This window comes from Dasypus novemcinctus, chromosome 2, assembly GCF_030445035.2.
Source record: "Dasypus novemcinctus isolate mDasNov1 chromosome 2, mDasNov1.1.hap2, whole genome shotgun sequence".
In the NCBI taxonomy this organism is placed as follows: Eukaryota; Metazoa; Chordata; class Mammalia; order Cingulata; family Dasypodidae; genus Dasypus; species Dasypus novemcinctus.
The window spans coordinates 160857131-160882489 of NC_080674.1; the positions used below are offsets into that span (position 1 = coordinate 160857131).

A 25359-nucleotide genomic window follows, 5' to 3' on the forward strand; every position below is an offset into this window, starting at 1 on the left:
TAGAATTACATGTGATTTTAATTTTCTCAATAATAAAATAAGCATTGATAATTATTTGCTGTCCGATATTATGTGTATATATCTAACTAAATTAATTCTCATAAGGACCCTATGAGGAAGGTTAAATAACTTTTTCAAGATTGTATACCTGGTATGTATTGGAACAGTGATTCAAACTCAGGGACTATGGCTCCAGAGTCGTATCTTAACCACTATGTTATCAAATCTCTTTTCTTTTGAATCCACATTATTTCAAATTTTCTATGATAATCAAATTTGGTTGCACATGAGGAAGGAAAGCTATTTTTAAAAACTATTCAGGTGTGGATGTGGCTCAAGCGGTTGAGCACCTGCTTCCCACACGGGAGGTCCCGGGTTTGGTCCCCGGTGCCTCCTAAAAGCAAAACAGAACACAACACAAAGACAAGCAAACAAACAAAAAAACCAACTTGGGGGAGCCGTTGTAGCTCATTGGTTGAGCTCTGGCTTCCCACATACGAGGTTCTGGGTTCAATCCCCAGCTCTGGTACCACAAAACAAAACAAAACAAAACAAAAACAAAAAAAATTATTGACCAAACCATAAACTTTAAGAACTGTCATTCCAGTGAGGAAAAACACAGATATTTAAAAATTCTTTCATTTGGCTAAGTTTTCCAAATTCCCTTGAATGAATAGGCATAGCTTTTAAAATAGAAAAAAAAATTTCAAAAATGATAAAGCTTTATGCTAGACCTGTAAAGCCATGCCCTATAGGAACAGCGCATCGCCCCTCCAGGGCCAGAGACCCTGTGGGCTCCAGCTCTGAAGCAGTCAAGTGCTTATGGGCCAGAGGCAGGGGGCGGGGCCGGTGGGAGGGCCCAGGTGGGCTGTGCAGGAGGGGCCAGCAGACCTCCCCCAGCACCCCAGTGGAGCAGCAGCCCATCCTTACCTTGCAGGGCCTCCTCACGTTCTCCCTCCAGCACTCGTCGCTGCTCGGCCAGTTTTTCTTGATGCTCTGTCTCCCTCTCCTTTTCCACCTGGGGGCAGAGGGTCCCGAGCAGGATTGAGATTCAGGGCAGCATCGCTGATCCACTCACCGAACCCTGGAGTCTTATGGAGCTTGGTGATCAGAGACCTGTCCCTACCTCTTAGTGATGGGGAATGACATGAGGCCAGAAGGGGCACAAAGCTTTCAAGTCACATGGCAGGTGTGCCCAATGCAGGCCTCTTTAGGACTTAGGAAGGTGCCCCCTGAGAATCATTCAGGTGGAAAGGGTCCTTAGACACCTTTTAGTCCTGATGCTCGGGCAAGGCTGGAAGCCCTTCTACTTCTGTGCTTCTCTGCTGGAACAGAACGAGCCCTACCTCCTTAATTCCCAAGGCGGCGTATCCTAACCATGTAGAGTTTACCGTTACCAAGCGGCCTGAGCGGCCTCTAACTTCTACCATCAGGTCGTGGTTCTGCGCCTGGAGCAAGACAGAACCAACTCCCTCAGCCCAGGCAGCCCTCAGGCAGCCCTCAGGCAGCCGAGCACAGCAGCCGTGTTCCCAAGGTGTCGCTTCTCCAGGCTGAGCGCATCCGGCCATTCTCGTGGTCCCCCATCTGAGATGTTTTCCTGTCCCTCTGCCATCTGAGGGTCCAGGTGATGGACACACCCAGAGGTAAGGCACAGTTTCCAAGGGGCTCCCACCCCTGCTCTGTGGCTGAGTGCTGTGTGTCCTTGGAGCAGCCCCCTGTCCTTCTCAGGCATCAGCTTCCCCCTAGGCTCAACGAGGGACTCAACCTCTTGATGCCTGCTCTCCCTACAAGTCTCGTGGTTAAGGATTCCATAGCTAGATGCCAGGAGCAAATGGCATCAGGGCGGTTACTCTACCAAAGCAAACTGAAGACACACAGACATACACAATTAACCCATCCTTCGTAAAACTGTGAAAAGCAAAGAATGTTTTCAGTGTGTTTGGGGCGCTCACTGTAGCTCCCCAGTGCTACAATACTCAAGGTTAGACTCTGGGTTTGATTTCTTTCTGCACCGCTCCTAGTACCTGACGTGGCACCCTCTCTGCTCACAGGCCTTAGCGAGTCTGCTGAATGAAGGCATCCTGAGGAAAATCTTTCAATAAACAATAACCCTACAATGTAACTGGACAATTAGTTTATAACTACAGAGCTCCCTCTTTTAAAAAAGATTTTTAAAATTTCACAACTTTGAACATTTTGAACAAGTTTCACATTTGCAATTTAAAATAACCAATAAAGATAAGAGTTAGGGAAATATTTTGTACATTCTCGTAGAATCTTTTGAACTGCTCCTCTGTCCTCCGTTTATAAGGAAGGAAACTGAGGCAGAGAGAAGGGAAAGATTAGTGACCAAGCTAGAATGAGGAAAAGGAAATCCTGGGCTGAGTGGCCTTCATTCGTCACATCACTTTAGTCTCCTTTCATCTAACTCATTCCTCTGTCTTTCCTCATCTCTCGTGACCTTGACATTTGATAGGTCCAAGCCAGTTATTGTGTAGACTGTCTCATGATTTTCATTTCCAACTAATTTTTAAAGTCTTGTCTCAAGTGTCACTTCCTCAGAGAAGATTTCTCTGATCCCAGACTCAGGTTAGTGCTTCTATGATGTACTTTCACAGCATTCTAAACTCTTCATTGTGCTTGCAATTATAGTTCAATACTTTTGTGTAATTGTGTATATTGTGTGTTTTTTAGTCTCAGTCAGGCTAGGCTAAATTATGCTGCAGTAACACACATCCCAAAGCCTCAAAAGGTTTAGCTCTCACTCACTACAAGTCCAGCTGGTCGCTCCTTCCCAGACTGAACGGTCACCATTTTGGACAATGCCAGGCACTTTGCAAGCCAGAAAGACCTCTCAAAGGTCTTGAACCAGCAATTTAATGCTTGGCCCAGTCGTGGCTCTGGGTCTTCCATTCGCAACTCACAGGCCAGAAGGAGTTCCATATACCAACCAACTACGAGGTGGGCTGGGAAGCCTGACCAGCGCACTGAGGACTTGCGTCCTTCCCAGGGGGACTGCAGCTCCCGAGAGCAGCTGCCGGCCCTGCCTGCTTTAACCCAGCGCCGGGCACATGGTGGCTGGAGAGAGATAGGTGTTCGATAAAGGACGCCTTTCTTGGCAAAAGTAGTAAGATCCTTTCACCAACAATAAAAACCCAAACTAGGTCTTCACTCTGGGCTTTATCCAGGTTAGCTGACCTGGAGGAAAAGTAAGAGCTGCACTTACCTGTTGTGCCCATTGCTGCTTCTCCTCCTCGTGCTGCTGGAGAATCCTGGTTATATCCTGCTGCTGCTGCTCAGCCTCCTCAGATGCACGGAGTTGGATGGCTGTGCCTAAAGATGAGAAAGCCAAGAAAAAAAAATTTACCAAAAGCAAAGGTGCGGTTCAGAGGGTGTGGGAAGCCAGATGAAGGGCTGACTCCCAGGGGTAGCCCCTCAAATCTCGCTGGCTTTGGGGCTCCTCCTTCAATGCAGGAGCCAGTGGTCTCTCTCTCTCCAGTTCTATTTGCTCCACCCACTATTTAAATTTCTGAAAAATTAGATGCTGATATGTAATAACTGGGAAACTTTTGCTTAACGATACAGATGGCCAACTTTTCTTGAAGAATCCAAGGAACTGGCAGCCCCGGGCCAGTATGGCTTCACATCAACCAGGAGCTGGAGCCGCGCAGCCGCTGTCTCCTCTGCCCAGGTCGTAACTGCAGTTTCCCAGTCCTCACCTCCCCCTGCTGAGGGCTCAAGTAAGGGGTCCCCTTGTCGTCTGCTTTACTTACTGGGGCCACCTGAGCGTCTGAGTGTGTGATCCCTGACCTTTGGCGTCTCCCCAGCTAGAGGCAGGGGGGCTGTTTGTGACCGGGAAGGAGCCCCAACAGGAAACCCAGCCCTCGCTTAGGGAAACTCCAAAGCGGGCGCCCGCAACACCACTCTAACAGGTTCTGGGTATTGCCCAAGGCAGGAGCCCGTCCTCTCCAAGCCTCAGTTACCTAATTTGTAGAATCAGAAAAATAATGGTACCTCTCTCACGGGGCTATTAAGAGGATTAAGCTGGAAAACAATGGCAACAATTACAACTAAAGCAGGAAAGGAGTGCTGAGAGCTGGTGCTGGCACATGCTTGGTAGACTTCAAGGGCTTCCCAGTGTTACTCATTTAATCCTCACCACAATGTGGGGGGTACTAGTTTATCCCCATTCCACAGGTGAGGAAACTGAGGCACAGAGAAGTTATGCACTTGCCCAAGATTACCCCATCCACAGTCAGGGGAGCAGGGACACGCACCCACACGATCTGATATGATGACAGACACTACCACCTTATTCTGCCTCCCGGAGCTGAAGAGGCAGTAAGTGTAGTGCCAGGCTCCTCGGCGGGGCCCGGCCAAGCACCAGCACTTACACCAGGACTGTGGACAGCACCGTGTGGAGCTCCACAGGCAGGGGATGCAAAATGTGCGGCTGGAGACGTGAGGACCCTGCAAGGGGGCTGCTAAGGGGACGCCTCACCGTGGGCAGTCCTGTAAGGACAGGAGGAGGGGTGTGTGGGTGCCCCTGGTCCTGAACTCCCAGAGGCCATGAGCAGACTGCCAGACATTGGGTGACAGCCCGAGACTCTCATAAATGATTTAGCTCAGGGCCCCAAACACTGGCCCACAAGACCAGTCTCAGGCTGGACCCAACAGGAGAGCAGCTTATCAAAAAGATACATTGTTACTAAACAGGCAGATTCTTTAGCCCCAACTCCTGGAGATTCTTATTCAGGTCTGTAGTTGGGTCCCTGAATTACGTCTTCAAAATGCTCTGGGCAATTCTCATATATAGACAGGCTGGAGGACCCCTGAATTCTGGTCCAATTACTTACCTCATGCTCGAATTTCATCTACAACATCCCCCATAGCCAGTCACCCAACCTGTGCTTAAACACCTTAGGGATGGGAACACATTCTATTACTAGGTAGCTCTGGTGGTTTTAAGCCAACAATCACACAAAAAACTCTTTTGAGATTGAACTGAATGCTGCCTGCCAGTTTCTGCTATCTCGAGGCCCTAGTACTGCCCTCTGGGTCACAATGAACAGGTTCATCTTTCTTCTCTATGAGAACACTGCAGAAACTTAGAAGTGTTGTGTTTTATTGTGACATCTTTCCAGGTGGGACATTCTCTGTTCCTTTAACCACTACTCACAGGACATTTTCAGATTCCTCACCAGCCTGGTCTTTCTCTACTTTATACCTTCCAGTTTTTCTCCCTCTGAAAAGTTACTTTCTGGAAATAAACACAGCATCCAGGTGTGGTATCAGCAGTCCAAAATGGGGAATCACAGTCAAAGCTATCATCTCCCTGATTCTAGACGTGATACTCCTATTAAAGCAATCTACAAAAGATCTCATGAGATGTTTAAGTGACTATATCATCTTTGATGATTAAAGGTAAGGAATCTCATGGGTGTAAGTGGGGTCATTTATGGGGCTGGCTACTTACCTGTGTCCCTATCAAGGAGGCTTAGTTCCTGGGGCTCTGCTCTGGGTGGCTGATCTGGTTCTTGGTGCCTCTGTAAGAAATGAGACATCAGTGTGGTGAGGGTAGAGGACGGGAGGTCAATGGGAGGATGGGATTCTTCCAAAGGCAAGGCAGGACTTCCAGTTCTACGAGACCTTGCCCCACACCTGGTCCACTGAGCCTGCCTCACTACCCCAAGGCAGCACTCCCTCTGCTTGGGGAAGGGTTCCCAGACCAGGATTCCACCAGTGCCAGGAAACCCTCAGTGGGGAATTGGATGCTGGTTGGCCTTTCCTTCCATCCCTGTGGTCTGCTCTTGTTGCCATGCATGGGGCTCGCCTCTTTCTTCTCCCAGGACTTGGCCAGGCTTTTGTCTATCAACCCTCATCCCAGCTACGGCCTTGAAGTACCCTAAAACCTACAACCCATGGTCCAGAGATGACGCCCCATTCCTTTCTGGGTCTGCAGCTATGACAATTTCCAGTCAAGTTCCCCTGAAAGCTGTGTGGTATTGGGGGACAGCATCAGAAGTGCAAGCCAAGGAAATAGATGTGGCTCAACCAACTGAGTTCCCATCTACCCTATAGGAGGTCCAGGGTTCGATGTTCAGAACCTCCTGGTGAGGGCAAGCTGGCCCACAGAGAGTGCTGGCCCATGCTGGATGCCACCCCACGCAGGAGTACCCACCTGTGTAGGAATGCCACCGAGCATGGGAAAGCTGCCCTGCACAGGAGTGTCGGCTGACGCAGAGAGCTGGTGCAGCAAGACAATGCAACAAGAGACACAGAGGAGAGAAAATAAGAAGACATAGCAGAAGAGAGAGCTAAGTTGGTACAAGAGAGTAATTGCCTTTCTCCCACTCCGGAAGGTCCCAGGATCGGTATCCAGAGCTGCTTAATGAGAATTCAGGCAGACACAGAAGAACACACAGTGAATGAACAGAGAGCAGATTATGGCTGGTGGGGGGGTGGGGGGGTGGGGAGAAGATAAATAAATAAATCCTTAAAAAAACAAAAACAAAACAAAACAAAAAAGAAGTACAAGCCATGGTTTTGCCACAGCTTGTCTCTGTTAGAAGGGACAGTTTCCTTAACTGTAAAATGGACAGTAGTACTGACCTGGCCACGTGGGGGTAAAATATACTGCTCACGAGATACCAGGCACTAAGTTGTCTTACATACATTATCTTATCTTCACCACCCTGTGAAATATGAAAATCTCCAATTTAAAGTCTAGGAGATTGAGGCTGAGCAAGGTTACGGCTCAGTCAAGGCAGCGTAGGGGATCAATGGTAGCCAGTATTTGTGCTATGTTTGGCGGGCCCTGGTGCTTTAGCCAATCTTGGCCAGTGTTGGTAGAATCTGATTAAAGGAGATGACTGGTGCAAAAGCAGGTCCAGCCACTCCCAGATTTCCGGTTTCCATACATGAATACATTTTTTTAAAATGGGAAAGTTGACACGGGGTTGGCAAGAAAAGACATGGAAAAAATTATTCTCAGATTATCACTATCATTTCATAAAAAAAGGAAATTTTGATGATTTGGAACATAGTAAGGAAAGGTTCAAGAACAGATCTTCCAGGAGAGGGTAACTGACATCTATACTCAACATTACACACACTCACACCATCATTTTTTTCATTTCACTCCAAATTGGAGGAAAGTTGGTCAAGGTCTGGCACCAGTCACTTGACTGGGATTTGGGGTAGAAAACACTTTTAAACTCTTTTGGAGGGAGCGGGTATAGCTCAGTGGCTGAGCGCCTGCTTCCCATGCCTGGTACTTCATAAACAACAACAACAAACCATTTTGTATACTTTTCAAGACTTCTGTTTAAGAAATACATTAAAAATGAATTCAGCCTACGAAAATGTCTAAGAAATGTTCATTTGTGAATTATCACATTAAAAGAGAACTTCAGTTTTCACTATGGTAACAGGTATTTAAAAGGTAATAATTGGAATAAAATATATTAAAATCTTCCTGAATTCAAGAACCATTGAAATATTGCTAGAAAGTACACTTCTGATTGGGGTGGGAAGTTAGATCAAGAGAGGGCTTCTAGAACATGTCTGCTCCTTTCCTGGAGTGCCCGACACAGAAAGTGGCATACATTAAAACCCCTGGCAAACTCAGCGAGGCCCAGAGCTTCCCCAGGCCTAGTACCCCAGACTGTTCAGTGGCGGGGTGAGCCTGACTTTTTAGCTCTCCAGCCACCCTGGTCAAGATCGGGCCTCCCCTGCCCAGGGAAGAGGAGGAAGCTGGGCCCTGGCACAGTTGAGAAGAGCTGTCAATGCAGGAATCTGGTGAATGACAGGAGCCAGCTGCTCTACCCTGGGAGGAGGAAGGAGGGGATAAGAGCAAGTGGTGTCTCTTCCCTGTTGCCACCACTGGTGACAATGAATCTGGACAATGTATTTATGGGACTGAGAATTCCTGGATTCCAGTCCCACTCTGCCAGTAACATGGACAAGTCCCTCCCCCCTCCGTGGGCTTCAGCGTCTTCCTCTGTGAGGTGGAGATGGGAGATCTGGTGGGCTAACTCCATGATCCCATGGCATTCAGGCCCCAAGGGATCTCAGCTCTTCTCAAGTGCTGTGGGGCAAGGGTTAATTACAGGCGAGAAACCAAGGCTCAGGGAGGAAAGACAAGGTCACACTGTGACCTAATGTCAAAATCAGCATTAGAATCCAGGACTCAGAACAAGAGAGCCTGTAGAGTCCAGTGGTTAAGACCTCTGGATTCCAGAATCACCAGAACTGGTTCTGACCCTAGACCCAACACTGTGTATGTAGGACCTCTCCAAGCCATGGATTCCTCCTCAAGTTGTTTTAAAGATTAAACAATATAATGCACCTACAGTGCAAAGACTACTTTATCTTTGAAAAACTTTAGGGATCTCTTGAGCTGCTACTGAGCCTCAGGTTTTGTCATCTGAAATAAGATAACCTCATTAAAACCATCTTCTCCCAAATAACAACTATAGAAAGGTGGGAATCTCTTCTCCCCCAGTAGCATTCAGACCACAGGCAGGACCATGACCTTGAGCTCAAGTCCCCAGATTTGGAAAAAAACACCCTCAGAATGAAAATGGCATTCAGGGAAGCAGATGTGGCTCAAGTGATTGAGCTCCCACCTACCACATGGGAGGTCCCAGTTTCGGTTCCCAGTGCCTCCTAAAGAAGACGTGCAAGACAGCAAGCTGATGTGATGGGCTGGTGCGGCAAGCTGACACAACAAGATGATGCAACAAGAGACACGAGGAAAACATAATGAGAGACAAAACAAAGCAGGGAGTGGAGGTGGCTCAGGCATTCTTAAAAAAATGGCATTCAAGGTTTATTAGCATCTACCTCCAGTATACCATTTCTCCCCATTTTCTTAATATTTAAATACTTGTAAACATCTTTTTCTAATTACAATAGTAGCAAGCATTCATTGTAGAAAGTATGGAAAATACAAGAAAATATTAAAACAAAATCCTACTACCTAGAGAAGCCCTGAAACATGGTAGCATATAATATTTAAATACATATACATATGCAATATTGAAATATTACATTTCCTTATATATATTTTTTCAAATATATTATAAGCATGTACTACATGTTATTAACTATTCTTCATATACATTAATTATAATGGCTTTAGAGTAGAACATCCCTATGGATGAAGTTAATCATTTAATCAACAATCTACTATGGAACATACAGATCATTTCCAAATTATGCTTTAATGAACACCTGATACATAACATTGTTTTTACATGTAAAATTACTGGTTCTTCCACAAAGGTTGCACCAATTTACTCACCCACATACAATACACAGGAAGGCCAGTTTCACTGAAACAAGGAATACTATCTTGTTTTTTTCTTTTAAATGGCAAATTTGCTAGGCCAAAACCAAACCAGAACAACCTAGTATTGTCTATCTATTGCACTCCGGCCCCAACACATGCATCCAATTGTTCAAGCCTCCCAACCAAGCTGCTCAAGACCATCCCAAGATGGCGCACTGAGAGCTCCTTCTCAGGCCTCCAGGCCCATTCATGTGCCATTTCTCCTCTGTCTCTCTGGCCTTCCCAGGGCTGAGTTACTATCTAACTTCTTTATGCTCCAGGGTCTGGAGACACCCCTGAGAGTACCTACCTGATGAGCTGTCTATCCTGCCAGCCAAAGGGGCTCTTTGAGAATCCACCTTGGATCTGCCCCAGTATCTCTCATGAGGCCCACAACAGCGTTTCTAGAGTAGAGACTATGGACCCCCTGCAGGGCTTGCTTAACCCAAATCCCCACCAAGTCTATACTTATGGAATCCAAGGGGGCTGGGGGCTGGGGAGCTGGGAAAGCCCGTGTCTACCAATCTTCCCAGGTGATTCAGATACTCACAAAAGCCCAGAGCAGAGTAGCAATCAATCAGCCTCTACTGAAGGGAAAACCCCCAAGTTAGGGTCCTGGCCACTTCCTTCTCTGAGTCAGACCAGCTCCGACTGAGTTTGGAGAGGCCCAGTAGAAAACACTCACATTTTGGAGGGGAAATGAACAAAGTGGAAATTATCCAAAGGGAACTAACAGGATGGAGATGGGTACTGAAAACCATATTATAGGAAAGACTGTTGTTGGAACAAAGAGTTGGCAAGAAAACCTGGCTACTGTTTGACGTTGGAGAGACAAACTTCATTTTGCAGGCTAGACTGAGTGATCTCTAAGGATCCTCAACTCCAAGAGTCTATAATTCTCTAAAGTGTTCCTTATGTTCAGAAGTAAAGCCATCTCCCCTACCCCCAAAACATAAAGCATTTTGTTAGTGCAGGTGGTTCATAAAACCTCCAGCATTAGCAGAACATGGGGGGTCTGTTCAGTTCCGCTCTAGTTGCAGTTCTTTGGGTGGAATGCCTACAGTCCTGGACTCAAGCTCCCAAACCTCCCTCACCTTCTGAACCCCACCAGGTAATGGCGAGTTAGGCAGAAGCAACTTGGGTAGAAGCGCCAGCTATTCCCAACCTTGGGAGTCTGACTAGGATGGAAGCAAGAGCAGCCCTGGGGGAGGCTCAGCTTGCCCTGCAGACTCTTGGTCTAATCTTTCTTTAGGGACCACCACTCCATGCTGTTTGTGGATCTTCAAGGCTTTGTGTAATTTTTATTAAATGATCTGTGTCCTCATTATTCCTTTTTTGCTTAGCGAGTTCAGGAAATCGATGGCCCTTAAGAGTTTACCCAGTTCCTCCCCTACCCCTATAAACCACAGCTCTGACTTCGCCTTGGTCAGTGTTTTCACACTCATCTTAGCCAAGGAAAGCTTACTGGGACGCAGAAGATAGGACTGGAAGGGCCTCTGGAGGCAGTATTCCAAGACCTACTTCCTTTTTCCAGATGGAAAAAGTTGAGGTCCGGGAGGTGGGACAGGCAAGGGAACGGAACCCTAATGAGATTTCGGAGTCCCCGCTGAGCCCGGGGTCCCTTCCAGTTCCCTTGCGCGTGTATCAGATTTATCTGAGTAGCGGAACCTTTAGGGGAAGGGCTGTTCTGAGCCTCAAGGGCCTGGGGTCACACCCCTCCAGCACAGAACTGCCTCCCTCCGCTCCTTTTCCGGTGCTCGGACCCAGCGTGGGTGGGGCCCCAGCACCGTCAGTCTCAGGATTTGAACAACCACAGGCAGAGCCCATTGGCTGAAGGAACAGCAGGAAGGAGGTGGGGGTGGAGGCCCGAGGGGCCCCCTCTAGGGGCTTCGGGTAGAGGAAGGGCAGGGCCCCAAACCTTTTAGGACGGTTGAGAAATGTTGCTATCCACACCCAAATGACAGAGGCTTATCTGGAAACACACCGTAAATACAAGCCATCTGTAAGATGGGTAGAAACATTTTGCCAAAGTGATCTCTGCATCGGATTTCCTTTTCACACTGCCGGGGACAGTAGCGGTGACCTAGTTTGAGCCTTCCTGTTGCACTGTGCAGAGGCGGCGTCACCCGCGCCAGCCTGGAGGACAGACGGCTGCGCTGTCTACCTGAGCGCAGCGAGGAGCGCCAGGCTCTCCTCCACACGCCGGGCAAGCCCCCGGAGCGCCACGAGGCAGGGCGGATGTGGTCTCCATCGCTAGCTTTTGACTGACTGAGGACGCTGGGGAGGACAGACCCACTTCCGTTTTAAATCTCCCGGCACCTGGCAGAGCCAGCCCACGGCAGCCCAGCCGTTCAGAATGTGAACGGCCCTGAGCGATGGGTCCAACCCCTTGCTTTGGCGATGCTGAGCTGGGCCTAAAGAAAGGCTGCCAGGGGAGCCAATGTAGCTCAGTGGTTGAGCACCTGCTTCCCATATATGAGGTCCTGGGTTCAATCCTGGGTACCTCCTAAAAAAAAAAGCTTCCAGTACACCTTATTTCTCTACTTCCTCCCTAGAGCCCACCTTTTCTTGGTTCCTATCAGCTTGCCAGGGAGGCTGCCAATTCTAGTTGGCTCAAAGGCCCAGAGCTGGCAGAAGGATCAGCAGCATTTCTGACACTTGGGTCAGCCCTCAGGCAGAAGTACCCTGACGGAACTGGCCAGAAAATGGTTATCAGTGGCTGGGATGGGGGTGGGGGAAAACCCGCTGAGACACACTACCAAATAGCCACCTGTCTCCCCAACCAGACGGCAGGCCGGAGCCTGAGCTGAGGTCCTGCCTTGCCACTTGGTTGCTGTGTGACCTTGGGCAGGACCCTCCCCTCTCTGGGCTTCTGTTTCCTTCCCTCTGTGCCATGGAGTTGGGCAATAGCACACACCAGGGCCTTCTGTTTTGACATGCCGTGAATGGGGAAGAAGGGGCAGAGTGAAGTCATCCTGATACCACATCCTCTATAAATCCTCTCATGCTCATTTGCTCCAGGCAAGACAGGGCCTGGAGGTTTGGCACATTCAGCTGTCAGCTCGTGCCATGGAGAGGGCTTCTCCTGAAGACTGGGTAGGAGAGGCCCTTGCTCAGGAAGGCCGGGTGGGGATCCCGAGCCTTGCACCCCACCCTCTGTTCCTGAGCAGCCGTGCGAGGGAGGTGGCAGGGAAAGGGAGGGCAGGAGAGCTCAGCAGTCACCCTCAGTCACGTGTGGCACACTCCAGGACCCTGCAGACACACTTCCAGAACAAAGGACCCCGTGAGTGAGGCTGATGAGGCACCCAGAGGACGCTCAGGGCAGAATCATTTGTCACAAGGAAACCCTGGAAACGAGCCTCCTGCCCATCAGTAGGGGACGTGCTGAACACACTAAGGTACAGACTACTATGGAGTGCACAGGTTTAAAAGATCTGTCTTCATGTACAAAGAAGGAAAAGCATTTGGTGGAATACAAATATGCCAAATAAACTATTTCTATTGGTACATAAATACCTGTAAATACACAGGAAAAAGTATCTAGAAAAGTACATTATAATGGCAGCTATCATCTCTGGAGAAGGGACTAAAATTGTGATCAAGGAGAGGGAGCTTTAGTTTTACCTGGATTCTTAGAATTTTTAAAACAATAACGTATTCAAGTATAACCTGCCTACATAGCAAAGAAATCAAGACTAAATCCCTGTTACAACCTAAAGTCAGCCAAGGCAGTCACTATGGATGGAGAAATCAAGGCCCTGGTTGAGAGCTGCTATTTAAGATCACAAAGCAAGTTAGTGAAAGACTCAGAAGTAGGACCCATTCTGGACTCCCAGTCCAGTGCTCTTCCTTCTACAGATGCTACAGCTGGCATCCAAAAGTACGTGGGCCTTGACAAGCACCTCCTTGTGTACCATGCACCTACTTTCCTGCCAAGTTACTTTCACCAAATGGGAGGCATTGGGTTCGTCTGCCATTTTTGATTGGTGACAAAGTGGAAGGGGGGAGCAATTAGCCTTTTTCTGAGGAGTGGACAAAATGTTAGAGCTATTTCCTTAAGGAAAGGGCAAGGGGTAGGTAGCACAGCACAGGGAAGTGGAGAAATGGCAAAGTGGGCCACAAAGTTCAATGCAAATGCAATGAAAAAGAACTCTTCCACTGTAGGAGAAAAACACATGGAAGTAGGTCAGTTCGTACATCACTTATCTAGGGGGAAAAGCATGGATGTGGGATGGTTGTTTTATGTACTCTAAGGTGATTGGCCTAGATGTTCTGGAAGGTTCAGTTCTGAAAATAAAGTAACACAAGATAAACTATTTTTAGGAATTTCAGGGTTTAAAATTCACCTGGCAAGAGAAGGAGGATGGCTGTCTTCAGGTAATGGATGGCTTCAGATCTGCTGAAGAGGATGGATTTTTCTCTAGATGCTTCTCTCTGTCCGAGGAGGAGTCGCAGGAGCCTCCTCTCCCTGTCAGCCCTGCTGCCTCGGGGCTCCCTGCTGGCCCTCTCCCTGGACACTGGGATAGGTCACAGTGCTGAGGGCGGATGGTCACGGAAAGGACAAGGGGCCTTGAGGATGGAAACCCACACGCACCCTGAGATAGAGCCAGAACTAGCGCCATTCGCCAAACTGTTTTTTTAAATAGGGCATCCAGGCTTTTTCCAAGTTTATTTTTTGAACGTGAACTTCCATGAATTTTATATGGAGATCCTGTCAAGCTCCTTTTCCAGACAGATTTCAGACTTGTTCACTAGCTGATCTATGAACACTGAGAAGTCAGGTGGCAAGTCCTTCCTACAGGTTCAGCTTGGAGAGTATCACCATCTTGACATATATAGCAGCATGCTTTTGTGCAATTAATTTGAAGTTTTTCCTTTTCTAACCTTTTTACAACAGCAACAAAACACAAGTGCTGACAATCAGCATAGGTTCCAAACTTAACACCCAATCAAGGCAAAGATGGAAGTCCTTTTAGGAGATGGCTGGGAGAACAGCAGGCTCTCGGCGGACCTATACTAGTCACCTGGGAATTCATTTTTTTCCCAGTTGAAAGGATGGAATTAAAAAATAAGTGCTCAGAAGGAAAATATGTCACTAACAGTTGTGTCTGAAAGACAAGGTTATTAGGAATTTTACAAATGTGTTTTAGGTTGCTGGGTGCAAACATTGTCTTTTAACACTGAAATCTGGTTTTTGACTTCCCAGATTTTCCAGAGTGCCGTGTGTATGGAAGCAGGTTTTGGCTATAGCTGGGATGATTTGGGTGTAGGGCCATGACTTCCTGCGTTTGGCAAAAACCACTAGCCCAGGGGCCACGCGTGCCCACATGCCCACGATGCTGGGGCAGGGGGTTTGGGCTCCTTCTGCCCTGACGGAAGAGGTGGCTCCCTCTCACGCTCCCGACTGTCCCACCCTTGACAAACCAAACTGAAAGGTCAGATTTGCCTTGCTCTCCTGAGCAGGTTTCCTGTGCTCTGAGCACACATTTCTTCTGCCTGTACACCCCACTCATCCCATCACAGCTATCTGACTCCCACACACCCTTCAAAACCCAGCCAATCATGGCAGCTCTATTCACATTAGCTAAAAGGTGGACGCAACCCAAGTGTCTCCCAATAGAGGAAGCAAGAGAATATGAGCATGACATAAAATTGAAGTCCTGATACATGCTACAACGTGGGTGAAACTGAAGGCATCAAGTTGAGTGAAAAAGTTAAACGCAAAAGGGCAAATATGTGAGCTCACGTATGTGAAAGACTAAGCAAATTCAGAGAGACACAAAGCAGATTACAGGTTTCCAGGGAGCAGGGAGTGAGGGGGAAGAGGAGCTATTGCTTTTAATGCCTGCAGAGTTTCTGTGGAGGTGAGTTAAAAGGTTTGGGTAGGGGAGTGGATGTAGCTCAAGTGGTTGAGCATCTGCTTCCCATGTATGAGGGCCCAGGTTCGATCCCCAGTACCTCCTAAAAACAGAACAAACAAATGAGAAAACTAACTCTCATTGGGGAGCAGATGTGCATCCTGGATTTAATCCCTGGTACCTCCTGAAAAAAAAAAAGGTCTGGGTAGTGCATGTTGGTGATGGCAGCCCAGTATTGGGAATGTAACGAATACCACTGAAGTATATACTTAAAAGTGGTTAAAATGGGAAATTTCAAGTTGTATTTATGTCACTGCAACGAGAATTTTTAAAAAACACAACGAAAACTAACCCAGCTAGGATGCCGCCTCTCCTCTGAGGCCTCTCCTGATCCCCCTTTCTCTCCTCTAAACTCAAAGTCACACTATCCCCAGGTCAGGAGGAAGACACAAGGATGATAGTGGGGGGGGGGGGGGGGCGGGGGGGGGGCTGCCCAAGTGTCCAAACTGGTTAAATAAGCCATGGCACAGCCACAGAACATTAGGCACCCAATGAATCCCATGTGTCCATGGACTACTTTAACATGGGAAAATGGCCCCAGCCAAATATCAAGTAGAAAATAGAAAATAACCATTTAAAATATATTCCCAATTTTGTGAAAACAGTCACACTCATGTATATTATATACTTAGGAGAAAGAGTAGAAAGAATAGAAGCTGTGGCTGACTCTTGATGGTGGGATTAAATGTGATCTTTACATTTCCATATACTTTTGCAAAATCTGAATTTTCGCCTCAAACATACTAATTGGAATAAGTCTGTTTCTTAAAATGATATGTTTGCCAGTCCTATGTTTGCATCCCCTCTTGCGTTTAACCTCTGGTTGAACCCCTCCAGTGATGGGGAACTTGCTATATTTTGAGGTCTTTTTTGGTCACTTCTTCCTCAGAAGTGGCAATCAGGTTCCCTTTAGCTTCTCCCCAGTGGCCCCAGTTCAGCCTTCTAGAACAACAGAGAGGAAGGCCGCTCCTCATGCTCCTGGAGGATGCTTCAGAGGTTCGAGGACATTGGACAGGCTCCAGGCTGAGGCCCCACCCTCCAAGGCCCCATCACCCCATCAGCCTCCCAGGGACATTAATACCCCCCTCGCCCACATCCCTTTTGGCTTTCTTTGGGTGCAATCCAAGCAGCGATGTCCTTCGAGCCTCCCTATGACATTACACACATCGCCTCTCAGCAAGGGTGTCCCACCTGCCAGTCGGTGAGCCAGGGACCCTATCACCCACTTACTTTCACCTAATCCTTAGAACAACCCTAAGACACAGGCACTGTCATCACACCTATCTCACAGACAAGGAAACTGAGGCACGGAGAAGCCAAGTCACTTCCAAAGTCACTTAGTGATGGATCCAGGACTGAAGCAGCACCTAGCCCACAGCCTGGTGCTGTTGACAGGCAAAGTACTGACTGCCAGGTGAATACATGAGTCCAGTTCTGAAGCCCACGCCCTTTGACTCTATGGCCTTATTTCAGAATTATATATGCCTAAACCAGTCTGTTCCATGCCATTCGGTTCTGCATCTGTCCCTCTCTCTTACCTGGCCTGGCACCTGGAGGTGCTCATGAAGACTCACTGACTGACTGACCCGTTGCATCCCTGTTGTCAGAGGCCTAGCTGTGGGAGTAGAGCCAAGACAAGTTCTCTGATGCCCTGCTCAGGGCTGTGGCACGGGGGCGAGAGCTGAAGCCCTGGGGATGGGGGAGTTCAGTCATCACAGGGGGCTCACCGTGGGTTGACCACTACTTCCCCAACCTCCTCACCTGCAGGAGGCAGGTAACCTGTTGAGGATGGGCCTGGAAACTCAGGCCTTCCAAGGGCTGGTACCTGGATATGAAATTGGGCAGGAGCACATCTGGAGGGATGGGAACCTGCATGAACTTGGCTGGGAAGGCCCTTCCTCACCATGTCATTCCTACAGGCAATCCCATGGAAGGTTTGTTTCCTTGGCCCCTACCCTCTTTGCCCAGCCTTCTCTCAAGTTCTCCTGGTACACATGGCCACAGTAGCCATGGTCTCTGCCAAGGACAGAGTTTAGGAAAGGTTACACAATGCAAATGGTTCCTCATCACCCACCTCCCAGCCAGCCAAGGATTCCCACTAGCACATTCACCAGGACTGCAACTTGTCCCAGCTAGGCAGGGATTTAGCCTGGATTGGCTCAGCGGAGTGCAGAACAGTTAGTCCTCTAAGGCCACCAGGCACTGCAAACCACAGAACTCAACAATGCCCCCAGAACCTTGAACCTAGAAGGACCTTGAGAGGTCCTAGTGGTCAATTCTGTGTCCCTACCCAAGGTCATCATAGTGTGCTTTCTCTGGCTCAATCTTTGTTCAGGCTGTTCCTTCCACCTTGGTAGATCAGGCCTACCAAATCTTCAAAACTTGGTTGAGGCATTCCCCCTCCTCCAGGAAGTCTTCCTTGAGGTTGGATGAGGTGCCTTGTTGTGCCCTGGGCTAACCCCTGGCCTGGCTCTTATTCAGCCCTCACACATTCACTCAAATATTTCTCAGCACTTGCTCTGAGTTCTGCATATGAGGGCAGAAAACCAGTTCAAATGCAGCTGGCACACTCATCACACTGGAGGTGGTTGGTGTGGGAGAACTGGGGTGGGGTGGGGGGTATATGGGAATCTCATATTTTTTAATGTAACATTTTTTGTATGTGATGTGTGTATCTTCAAAAAATACAATTTACAAAAATGATGGGGTGGGGGCTGGGGAATGGGGTATACGGGAACCTCTTATGTTTTTTATGTTTTTTAATATAACATTCTTTGTGATCTATTAACTTTAATTTTAAAAAGTGTAAAAAAAAATGCCATGAATGTACCACACTAATGAAAGAAATTGTTGAAGTGGGGAATGTGGGGGGTGTGGGGAGTGGGGCATATAGGAATCTTGTATATTTTTATGTAACATTTTGTGTGATGTATCTTTTAAAAATAAAAACTATATTTTAAAAAATCTGAAAAAAATATGCAACTGGCTATATGACTTGGGCCCTTCACTCCTCACTGAGCCTCAGTTTCTTCACCTGTACAGTGGTGAGGATTCCACAGTCAGCCTAGCGCCCAGGGCTTTTGTGAGGCTCAGCAAAGATAAGGATGTGAAAGTACCAGGAAACTGCCACTCGGGTGAGTCACTGTTATCATGACATGTTCCTTCTGTCAACTGAGCTCCTTTTTGTACATCCTATCCTTAGAAGCTCCCTCTGCCCCCTACCAGACGGATGTAATTGGGCAGAACCTCAACCTGGAAGGATGGAAATAAGCATGAACTTTAAACAGACCCAGCCTGTAAATCCTGCCGCAGGGCAGCGGCAGGGGCCTAAGGATTGCTGGGGCAGGGAAGACATGCCAGGCTGCTGTGAGGCAACAGGGGCGAAGGCTCTTAGGCCAAAGGGCTTTGGAAGTGCGCAAGAAGCCACTGGCAGCACAAGACAGGGGTAGGGACAAAGGACACTGGGCCAGGGGACTGGATACTGAGGTTCTGCTTGAATTTGCGTCGAGGCCCTGCCCTTCTCTAGGCCTTCGCCTCCTATCTGTACAGTGAGTGCGACCGCCCAACGTCCTTGGGTACATCGAGTGGTTCCCAATGTCCTTTCTAACTTGGACAATTTGTGCCAACTTTACTTGTCTTTCACATGTTGGGTCAGAGGGGTCCAGTTCCAGCCATACCAAGGAGAGAGGGGGGCATCTGGTGAGGCTCTCGGAGGGATAGAGGCAAGAGGACCCAGACCCATCGTGGTCTCTTCTTCCAGCCTCTGGAAGGGTCAGGCTTGCGGCAGCCTCCTCCCCCCAGTTTCTTCCTTCCCCTGGGTAGAGAGAATGTACCGTTGACCCACTTTGCAGATTGGGAGGTTGACACAGGTACAGAGAACACAGGCTCTTAGCTCCTTAGAGATCACCCTGCCCATCCTTCCTCCAAAGGGGAAACTGAAGCCTAGATTGGGGTCTGGGGTTGCTTGGGCTCACACAGAACGTCTGTAGCAGGGAGAGGAGTTAAACCCAGAGTTGATGTCTACCTGTTCAGGTTTATCACCACCCCCAACCTCTGTCAGCCAGTCCCCCGCTTCCACCGCTAGAGCCAAGCCTCAGTTTCCACTTTGGAGTCAAGGAAGACACGAGGGTTTCTGGGTCAGTCACTGGTGGGATTATTTGAACTGGGGATAAAGAAGGAACATGGGAAGGGGAGGAGGTGCTATGCTTCAAACCCAAACTCACTGCCCGGGACGAGGCACAGCGCAGACAATGGAGTCATCCAGGCTGGGGATAGTACTGGACGCCCAAGAGTGTGCTCAGGCACCAGCAGAGCAGGAGCAGAGCTCTTGAGAGAGCTTCAATTTCAATGCCCCTACTAAATTCTGTCAGTGTGGGCATCTCCGGGTCTTGAGGAGGATTGCTCGTAAAGTTTGTGAGACATCTAGTCCCACCTGGCTGGAGGGCAGGCAGTGGTAGGAAAAGCAGCCAGGAGGCAGGGCTCTGCCTTCACTTGCTTTGGGACTTCAGGGTCTGCCCGTCCCCCCTGGACCTCAGGCTGTCCCCTAAGGAGGCTGTCCCGGGTCCATGCTCTGACCTTCTGGGCATGTCAGACTCTAAGAGGCAACTAGTTCCCCTGAAAGATACCCAAGTACGAACACCTGGGCCCAAACCCAGCTCTAAGCCCCCTGGGAGAGGGACGGGAAGGGAGGGGAGGGGCAGCGGAAGGCGATACACCGCCTCCCTCTTTGGCCCCTCCCAGCTACCCCCAGAACAGACCACAAGGGCTGGCTCCGCGCCTGTTAGAAGTTCTAGACTAGTGCTTTGCAAACGTTAAAGGGTATAGGAATCTCTTGGGCATCTCGTAAACGGTCTGTGGCAGGGCCTGAGATTCTGCATTTCTAACAGGTCCTGAGTGATGCAGCGGCTGCAAATCCGTGGACCACTCAGCCCTACGGATTTTATGTTTCTGAACCGGTGGGAAAGCCAAAGGTCCAGAGAGGTCAAGTCACTTGCCCATGGCCACACAGTAAGCAGCCCCGGACTGAAGGAAGAGGGCACCTGCCATAAACACTAGATATTTCCCCACTCGCGGCAGCCGGGGTCAGCTGCCCTGCCCTGGCCGAGGGCCGTGTTTGTAAACTCGCCTGCGCCTCGCAGCTTAGCCCGGGGTCGGGGGCAAGGAGCGCCGCCTGGCCGAGCCTTCCCCGCCCCCGTGCCTGCCTCTCGCAGTCCCTGGCCCACCGAAGGAGCCCAGGGCACCCAAGGGTGTCCCGCCGCGGAGCAGGTCCGCGCCCTCCTTCTCGGAAGGCAAACTTCTCCGCCGGCGCCCTTTACCTTTTTGGGGGGTTTGCAGCAGTTCAGCTTGCTGCGTCCGCAGCCCATCCTCCTCCGGGGGCTCCCGGACGCCTCTTCCCAACTCCGGGGCCCCCAGGAGATCCTGCCGTCCCGGCCCCCCTGCCCGCTCCCCGCCGCCGGCTGGGGCTGCCCGCACGACCCTGAAACTGAACCTGGAAGCGCTGACTTGAGCCTGAGCTAGGGCGGCCGCGCGCCGTAAATACCCGAAGAGCAGGGCTTCTGAGAAGCCTGCCGGGTTCGTGGCGCCGCCGGCGGGAGGCAGGTGAGCAGAATCTTTCTAAATGAGGAACCTCTGGCCTGGCAGGAAAAGGTCTGTCTGTACGAACAGCAGATGCTTTTCTGGGCCCGCAGCTGAGAAAGGTCAGTAAAACCACAGCAAAACAACAAGTATTTACGAAACACAATAGCTACTAATTGTTGAGGGCTGTTTCTGCTCCAGCTGTTGTTTGCATATTATTTCTGTTTCTTGTCATATCCTTGCAAAAAAAGTGTTATTTCCCCGGTTTTACAGATAAGGAAAATTTTGTTTCATCAACAGGAGACTAATACAATAGGTATGATCTAGCTTAAAAAAACTTAGATTGATCTCACCTATTAGTATGGATATTACTTTCAAAAAATAGGAAATAAGTGCTAGCGAGGAATAGGAACACTTAAACATTGCTGGTGGCTTGGTAGAATGGTGCAGCCACTATGAAAATCAGTTTGATGGTTCCTCAGAAAATTGAAAATAGAATTGCCAAACAACCTGGCAATCCCACTTCATGGTATATACCCCAAAGAATTGAAAGCAGGGACTAAAACAGATATTTGTATACTGTGCTCATAGCAGCACTATTCGCAATAACTAAAAGGTGGAAGCAACCCAAATGCCCATCAATACATGAACAGATAAACACAGTATGGTATATACACTCAAAGGAATATTATTCACCCATTAAAAGGAATGAAGTCCTGATGTGTGCTACAACAGTGTTAAACCTTGAAGACGTTATGTTGAATGAAATAACTGAGAGGCAAAATGACAAATATTATATGATCTCACCTATATGAAACACCTAGAAAAAAGCAGACTTCACAGAGACAGATAGTAGTTCATAGGTTACCAAGGGTGAGTGGAGGGGATGGGGTGGGGTGGGGTGGGGTGGGGTGGGAAGAGAGAGTTATAGCTTAATAGGTGAGTAGCTTCTGCTTGATGTGATTAAAAAAAAAGGAGTAATGGATATTGGCGATAGTAGCACAATACTGTGAATGTAATTAATGCTATTGAATTGTATACTTGAATGTGGTTAAAATGGGAAAGTTTTGAGATGTATATTTTTTACTACAATAAAAAGTTTACATATATATATATATTTTTTAAACACATGTATGAGACTGAAGGTAGTTGTTCAAGCCATGGGCCAAGTCTGTGAAATTCCAAAAATGGACAATGACAGTGAATGGGTTAGGTGGAAGAGCATCCTGAAAGGCAGAGATGGTTGAACTGGGTGGGGAAATTGTAACCAGTCATGCCTCTGTGATCCTGAGCTAGTGCTTTCCCCTTTCTGACAGTTTCCCCATTTGTACATTGAAGGGTTGAATTTTCTAAAATTGATCTCAAATTTCAATGTCGACAATTGAAATCAATGGCGAGTAGGAATGAGGAAGGCAGATTCTATTCCTGGATTCCTTGTTCTCAAAAGGTCTTGCCTCGAGCCTCTCCGAACCTCCTGGGAAACTAGATTCAGATTTCCCATTTCCCACAACCGGCTTTTTAGGCTAAGTGCTTTGAAATTCCTGCCTGAGGAAAAAAGACACTCTAAAGGGCTTTTTTGCTTTGGTAACTTGAGTTTGAGGAAGTTGCCAATGAGATTATTGGTGGTTGGTGCACCAGTAAGTTAGGTTAGGTTTTCCTAGTATGAAAAATGAAAACCCTAAAAATCTCAGTGACTTAACGCTGGAGAAGTTAAGTTATTGCTAACTCTGAGGTGCAGCACAGGGAAGGCAGAGGGCTCTGCGGCACACGGGGAAGGCAGAGGGCTCTGCGGCACAGTGTCGTTCCACACCACCCTGTGGTGCAGCCACCTCAGCACGGTGCTGCAGGGATTGCCAGAGCAAGAGGAGAGAGGACATGGAGAACAGTGCATGGGTTCTTTCATGCTTCCACTCAGAAGTGACACACTTTAAGTCCACTCATGTTTCGTTGGCCAGAGCAAGTCACATGATTATATCTAACTTGAAGAAGATGGCAAGGAGCAATGTGTGCCCAGAAGGAGAGGAGAACCAGAGTACGGACACGGTAATGGCTACTGTACTTAGCAATCAAGGGGCAAGGAGGGTGACTAACTTGTCCTGTTTGCCCAGGACTTTTCCAGTTTTAGCCCAGAAGTCCCATGTTCCAGAAACTACTGGGCAAATGGGGATAGCTCATCATCCTACAGGCAAGGAATAGGGGAGGCATAAGTGAAGAAGACTCAGTCCTTGTCCTTGTTAATGATATGTTTTGTGACATAATGCATAAGAAAAAATGGAAAACAGTAAAAGGTTTTAAAGCTATTGCCAAGTTGTGTATTCCACGCAGCAAGTGTTAGCATTAAGGAGAGTTAAGAGACCATGGTGGACAGGGATGGCCAAGGAAGATTTCATAGAGGAATACTAAATCAAAGAAAATTCAGGCCAAAAGGAATCTTAGAATCTCAGATTGGAATGGGACCTGATGCTTGGCTTTTGTTGCTTGCAACTAAGGACCCTGACTAATACATATCTCTTTATTTATTTATTTGAAGTACAAGGGCCAGGTATTGAACCTGAAACCTTGTATGTGGGAAGCCAGCGCTCAACCACTGATCCACATTGGCTCTCCTGAGTTTGCTGGGTTTGTGTGTGTGTGTGTTTTGCTTTTAGGAGGCACTGGGGACCAAAGACCAAACCCGGGACCCCCCGTGTGGGAAGCAGGTATTCAACTGCTTGAACGACATCTGTTCTCCATATCTCTTTTATAAATTCCCTTTCAGGTGGTTGTGCATCCTATGCTTGAATACATCCAATAATGAGGAAATCACTACCCACCTGTCCATATGTAAGGGGAAGAGGAGAAGCAGGGAAAAGTAATTACAAGAGGACAGAATTGCATGAGTCAAATCAAGGTAGAGTATGGATGTTGGAGAGTTAGAGAATGAGGAATTCGTGTTGGTAGCTAGGCTGTGTGTAAAGTGACAAAGATTGAGGATGGGGGAAGGATTGGAAAGAACAACATGGGATTATCTTGAACATTTTTCATTGGAAAAGTACAATATACCCATATATATATATATATATATAGAATTTCAGACAGTTCAGGAATGGCCCTGCTGTGTGTCTAACAGTCCCTGCTATGGGACTGTGTTTGATCCCAGCTAAGACCCTCTCAACTCAATGATCCCTAAAGGTCTTTCTAGCTCTGGAATGTTTTCTGTTTAGGTTCTTCTGGTAAGAGTCCACTTGTTTCCTAAACATATGTCCTGGGACTGCCCAGAGTGGCTTTCCTCATGTTCCATCTCTGTGGGTTGTAATTCGACCTGTACATCAAAGAGCAGCTCAAATGCTCTCTCCTTCCAAAGGGCCTCCCTGATTCTTCAGCAGAGGAGACCCTTCCTCTTGGAACTCATCCTTGCAATGCTTTTTCTACAGCTCTCTTAGCACACTTGGCAGGTTCCCTTCAAATTACAGGTGTGTTTGTGTGCTGTGTGCCATCCCTAATGGGCAAAGGACTGGACAGCTCCGTCTCCCCCTTCCCACCCCATCACACGCCACCCAGCTCTTGCAGGCTGTGGCAGAGGCCGCCAGGCGCTCTACCCAATTTCCATTCTTCCCTCTTCCTCAGTTACAGAATCCTGATATTCTTTGGGACAGCAATGTGCAGAGCTAAATGCCTACTTGCCCAGTTTCCCTGTAGAATGAGCAGTGAGTGATATGTAAAGGGAAATTATGGGTTGGGGCTTCCAGGAAAGCTTTTCAAAGGGGGATGATTCAGCTGGGAGCAGGGCTTCCCTTTCCTCTGCGCCATTTTCCTGATTGGAATACAGACGTGATGGCTGACTTCCACCAGCCGTCCTAATACCCTGAGCGAAAAGATGGAAGGCACCTAGATCTCTGATGAATTTAACGGGTCCCAATAGTCAGCCTTGTTCACTTAACCTCCAAACTTTTTTCATATAATAGAATAAACACTTAGATTGTGTAATCACTGCCATTGAGATTCTGCCACTAACAGCAGAACACCCTTTCCTATGTCATTAATTAAGGTTTGTTATATTGAATTTAATTAGAATAATTTATCTTTAGGGACACTGTGTGAAGCCCAAGCTTCAGTTCTGGGGATGGGAAACAAGGCTCTGCTGAGAAAGGTACCCCCAGTCTGCCAGACTCTATTTTATGTACGAATGTATGTATTTAGTTAGTTAGTTATAAAGCAGTTGAAGGTTTGCAGAAAAATGGTGCAGAAAGTACAGTTTCCCCAAAACCCCCTCACACATGCAGTTTTCCCTATTATTAACATTTTGCATTAATTTGGTACATTTGTTACAATGGATGAACCAATATAATTATAATTATATTATTAACTGAAGTCCATAGTTTACATTAGGGTTCAATCTTTGTGTTTACAGTTCTATATGTTTAAAAAAATTTTTAATGTGGCAAACATACTCAATGTAAAATTTCCCATTTTATCCCTTTTTTTTGTTAGAGAAGTTGTAGGTTTATAGAAAAAGCAAAAAATACAGAGTACCCATATACTGTCTATTATTAA

The 25359-nt window shown here is 47.9% G+C and overlaps 1 protein-coding gene across 2 annotated transcripts in view; it reads right to left on the reverse strand.

Moving 5' to 3' along the window:
* The window catches only part of CCDC69 (coiled-coil domain containing 69), a 31149-nt gene extending 10371 nt beyond the window's left edge, over positions 1-20778 (reverse strand). The window contains exons 1-4 of one of the 2 annotated variants that reach the window (XM_004453469.4): positions 20568-20778; positions 5477-5546; positions 3227-3333; positions 931-1018 (exon numbers count right to left, since the gene is read on the reverse strand). In XM_004453469.4, the coding sequence (XP_004453526.1) occupies positions 931-1018; positions 3227-3333; positions 5477-5546; positions 20568-20615 (313 nt within the window). In that variant the 5' untranslated portion in view covers positions 20616-20778. Of the gene's footprint in view, positions 1-930; positions 1019-3226; positions 3334-5476; positions 5547-6181; positions 6221-20567 lie in introns of those variants that run through there. The other variant, XM_071210800.1, reaches the window with a different exon arrangement.
* Positions 20779-25359: the final 4581 nt, after the last annotated feature.